Source organism: Apium graveolens, chromosome 7 (assembly GCF_009905375.1).
Source record: "Apium graveolens cultivar Ventura chromosome 7, ASM990537v1, whole genome shotgun sequence".
Taxonomy (NCBI): Eukaryota; Viridiplantae; Streptophyta; class Magnoliopsida; order Apiales; family Apiaceae; genus Apium; species Apium graveolens.
In genome coordinates, this window is record NC_133653.1 from 19,295,882 (window position 1) to 19,299,983 (window position 4,102).

At 33.3% G+C, this 4,102-nt stretch overlaps 1 protein-coding gene across 1 annotated transcript; it reads left to right on the forward strand.

Annotated features, from left to right (window-relative positions):
- Window positions 1–1,390, forward strand: LOC141673362 (uncharacterized). The gene is made up of 3 exons (XM_074480101.1): window positions 1–152; window positions 560–761; window positions 1,031–1,390. The coding sequence occupies exons 1-3, from the start codon at window positions 1–3 to the stop codon at window positions 1,388–1,390; spliced, it is 714 nt and encodes a 237-aa protein (XP_074336202.1).
- The last annotated feature ends 2,712 nt before the right edge of the window (window positions 1,391–4,102 follow it).

The following is a 4,102-nucleotide window of genomic DNA, read 5'->3' on the forward strand; positions in this document are numbered from 1 at the left end:
ATGGGTCTACAAATTACAAAAAATGTTGAAGAAGACATGGTGAAGCAAAAAGCGAGGCTTGTCGCAAAAGGATATGTACAGAAAAAGGGAGTCAATTTTGAGGAGGTGTTTGCGCGAGTAACCCGTCTTGAAACTGTGTGTTTATTGTTGGCGTTAGCAGCAAAAAACTGCTGAGAAGTCCATCATCTTGATGTTAAGTCAGCCTTTTTGAATGGTGATTTACAAGAAGACGTATATGTTATGCAGCCAGATGGTTTTAAGCAAAATGCAAGGAATATATGGTGTACAAGTTACTAAAAGCATTGTATGGACTTCGACAGGCTCCACGGGCCTGATATGCTAAGCTAAATAAGTGCTTGAAAAGTCTGGGCTTCACTAAATGCCCATATGAGCATGCAGTAGATACGAAGCGGGTAGGTAATGAAACAGTGATAATTGGAGTATATGTAGATGACTTGTTGGTTACAGGAACCGGCATATCACTCATAAACTCGTTCAAGGAACATATGAGTCAGATATTTGATATGAGCATTCTTGGCAGATTGTCCCATTATTTCAGAATAGAAGTGAGCCAAGGAAAGGAGTTCATCGAGCTGAAGCAGACTTCATATGCAAAGAAACTTCTAGAGAGGTGTGCTATGGATGAATGTAAGCCTTCAAAATATCCAATGGAGCCAACGTTACAGCTGCACAGGGATCTAAATGGAAAGCCAGTAGACTCAACTAAGTTTAAAAGTGTTGTGGGAGATCTGAGATATCTGGTTCATATGTGACCAGATATCTCCAATGCAATTGGAATTATAAGCCGCTACATAGAGCAACCCATGGTCATGCACTGGAATGCTGTAAAGTGAATTCTCCGTTATTTGAAAGGTAAGCTTGGTTTTGGTCTGATATATTTAAAGGGGAGTGGAAATAACATTTATCGGGGTACTCTGGTAGTGATCTAGCGGGGCAAATAGATGACATAAAATCTACTGGGGGAATGGCTTTCTATTTAAATGAAAGTTTGATTACATGGGTGTCTCAGAAGCAGCGCTGTGTAGCTCTATCATCATGTGAAGCGGAATTTATGGCCGCTATGGTGGGTGCTTGTCAAGGTATATGGCTACAAAATTTGTTTGGAAATATTACAAAGGAGAAGGTAGGTCCTGTAGTTTTATATATAGACAACAAGTCAGTGATCGATTTAGCTAAGAATCATGTGTTCCATGGGAGAAGTAAACACATTGATATACGATACTATTTTATTCGTGAATGGGTTCAGCGAGGCGAGATAAAGGTTGAGCATATTGGAACTGGAGATCAGCGTGCAGATGTCTTGACTAAAGCTATGGCCACTGTCAAGTTCGAGAGACTACAGGCACTGCTTGGCATGAAGAACTTGTAGAAACCAAATTTAGATTAAGGGGGTATTTGGTGGTTTTAATTTAAATTTGGTTTTTAAAATTTGAAGTTTGTTTTTAAATAAATCAGTTGTTAAGCCGAGTCTTCAGCTAAGGCATAGTCAGGTGTTTATTTCCTGTTTTATAGGATCGTGGAGTAGTAGATCAGGAGTAGATATGTAGTTACTATTTTTTAGGAACCAGTAACTCTTGTTTATGTTTAAGTACTTCTTGTAATCTTTAGTTCTCAATAACAAAAGCGGAGTATCACATTGAGCTCTTCATCTATATTTATTTTATGTGTTAAAGAGTTTAAATATAGAGTTCTGATTCTTCAATTTTAAGTCTTCTTCATCTCATATGAAGGTGGAAAACTACTTATAGACTTATAGTATTATGTGATAAGCTGGGCAATGAAAAACAAATTAAAATAGTCGGGAAAATGGGGAATTCCAAGAATTGAACTCGGAACCTATCGCGCCCGAAGCAAGAATCATACAACTAGAATAAATTCCATTATGGGTGCAAACCAAAAAATATTTTAGAACATCTTTATCACCCCCAAAAGAGGAACAGGTAACACAAAAAGATTTGAAGAATCCCACTGTCTGATTTTTTCCTTAATCCACGGAGTTTATGTTAGAGAGCATTGATTTTATAGCAAACAACATTAATTTGGTTGCAATCACTTGTCTATCCGTCTTTCCTTTTTAGATGATTATTGAACAAACTATTTTAAAGTATTCATTATGGTCTCCTTTGTAATTCACTGGCACTGCACTTACCTCACACCTCTTTGTTTCTAACCGTTGGTTGTGTCCTAAGGGTCAGGCGTATTAAGAACTAAAATATTATGGTAAATTATAATTGAATATAGACATTAAGAAATTGATTTTTGATGAGGAGCCGAAGAGCTGCGAACGTCCATCACATCTTGAACCACAAATGGATTAAGCTACCAAACCACTTCGAACACGTTCATTTAATAGAAACACAAACATCCTCATAGATGTCCAATTTCCTACTCACAATTCAAATTATTATACACGTAAATGACGATATACTATCATTACATATTTGTATAGTCATAAATGAAATCCATCAATTTCGTATTCTTTTTTATTATTAGATTTCATATCCAGACTCGCTTGAGAATACATAAATAATTCAAAGCACATATGAACATAGGCAAAAATAGAAAGGAATATACACGAGGCTGTTAAATAAAGTGAAGAATCTACAAACATAATGTTATACAATTTATGTATTCAGTCATATATATGTGCTTCTTTGTTGTTTCAACCAATTTTTTTACATAAAATTATACACGGAGCATAAGTATAAATTGGTTTTGGTATTCCATGGATTACAATACGGACTAGAGCAAGACTGAACCCGCGTAGTTTATGTAGACTGCTTCTCCGTTGGTTCCATCACAACACTTGCAAATCAATCCTAGCATTCCGTATAATTTTGAGTTACCTCACCATCAAATAAATTTAATTAAACTGAATTTCTAAATTACAAGTCATTATATTTATCCGGTTTACTTACACGCATATCACCATCATGAAGTAGAAACTTTAATCCCCTATAGCTCGTAGTGTTATTTAGTATCACTAATATGTTAGACGCGTGGATAATTGATTTTACAAATTCTCATTTGACATGTAGTCATAATAAACTAGCATTTTCAAATAGTAGTTTGTAACACTCCTATACCACATTTGAATGTTGTCAAGTTATATTTTTAGTATGATATGTAAAACTCATTATCTAGTAGTCCAGGATTACATGTCAAATGAAAATTTATAAAACCCCTTACACACAAATGGATTATAATGGAATTACGAGTGTAAGATACCACATAGCATATAAGCAACAAGGAGATTAGATGATTTTCCAAACACCTCTTCATCAAATGAAAAATCGATTGTAATAAAAGTACTTAATAGCAACATTAACAAAATTAGCTAATTATTTTTCTATCATTGATACATATTTATATTAGAAACTAAAGTATGATAAATCATCACTTAAATATTTGAATTTTGATATAGTGATGTATCACGCGTACCCCACTATTATATTCACCAATGAATATAAACATACATGATTAAAATTGATAAACAGAAAAATAAAAATAATGGCAAAATGACTTTGCAATCCCATCTCCCATATGGCTAAGGATCAGATTAGCTCAAGTTTCCAAATTATTGAAATAACTCATTGCATTCACAAATCCTCGTGATATAACTAACCAATAATATAAAAGAAAATTGTATCACTAATTTTCTTCAATTAATATGCATTTCTATTTCTCTGAATATAATGGTTAAAAAACGAAATCTATATAATCTAAGGATTGTTCATGAAACATCATCATCTTAAAAAAATTAATTTCAATATAATGATGTACCATGAACATCCTCAAATTATATGGATTTGATAAACTATAACACATTTTTGTTTACAAATTTAAATATTTTTACACTATCATTATATGAGAGGTCCTGTTACTATCATTCTATACAAAGATACATAAAAAAGGACACTCTTTGATTTGTAATTTGTGTATGAGGAACATAGCATGCATATGAAAAAATAAGTCAATAACATTACCATTGATTTCAAAGTGTAACGTATGTTTACCTTCATAAATACTCATTTAATTTGTGATATCTGTATACAGCTGGAAAAAATAAAGTACAATTCTT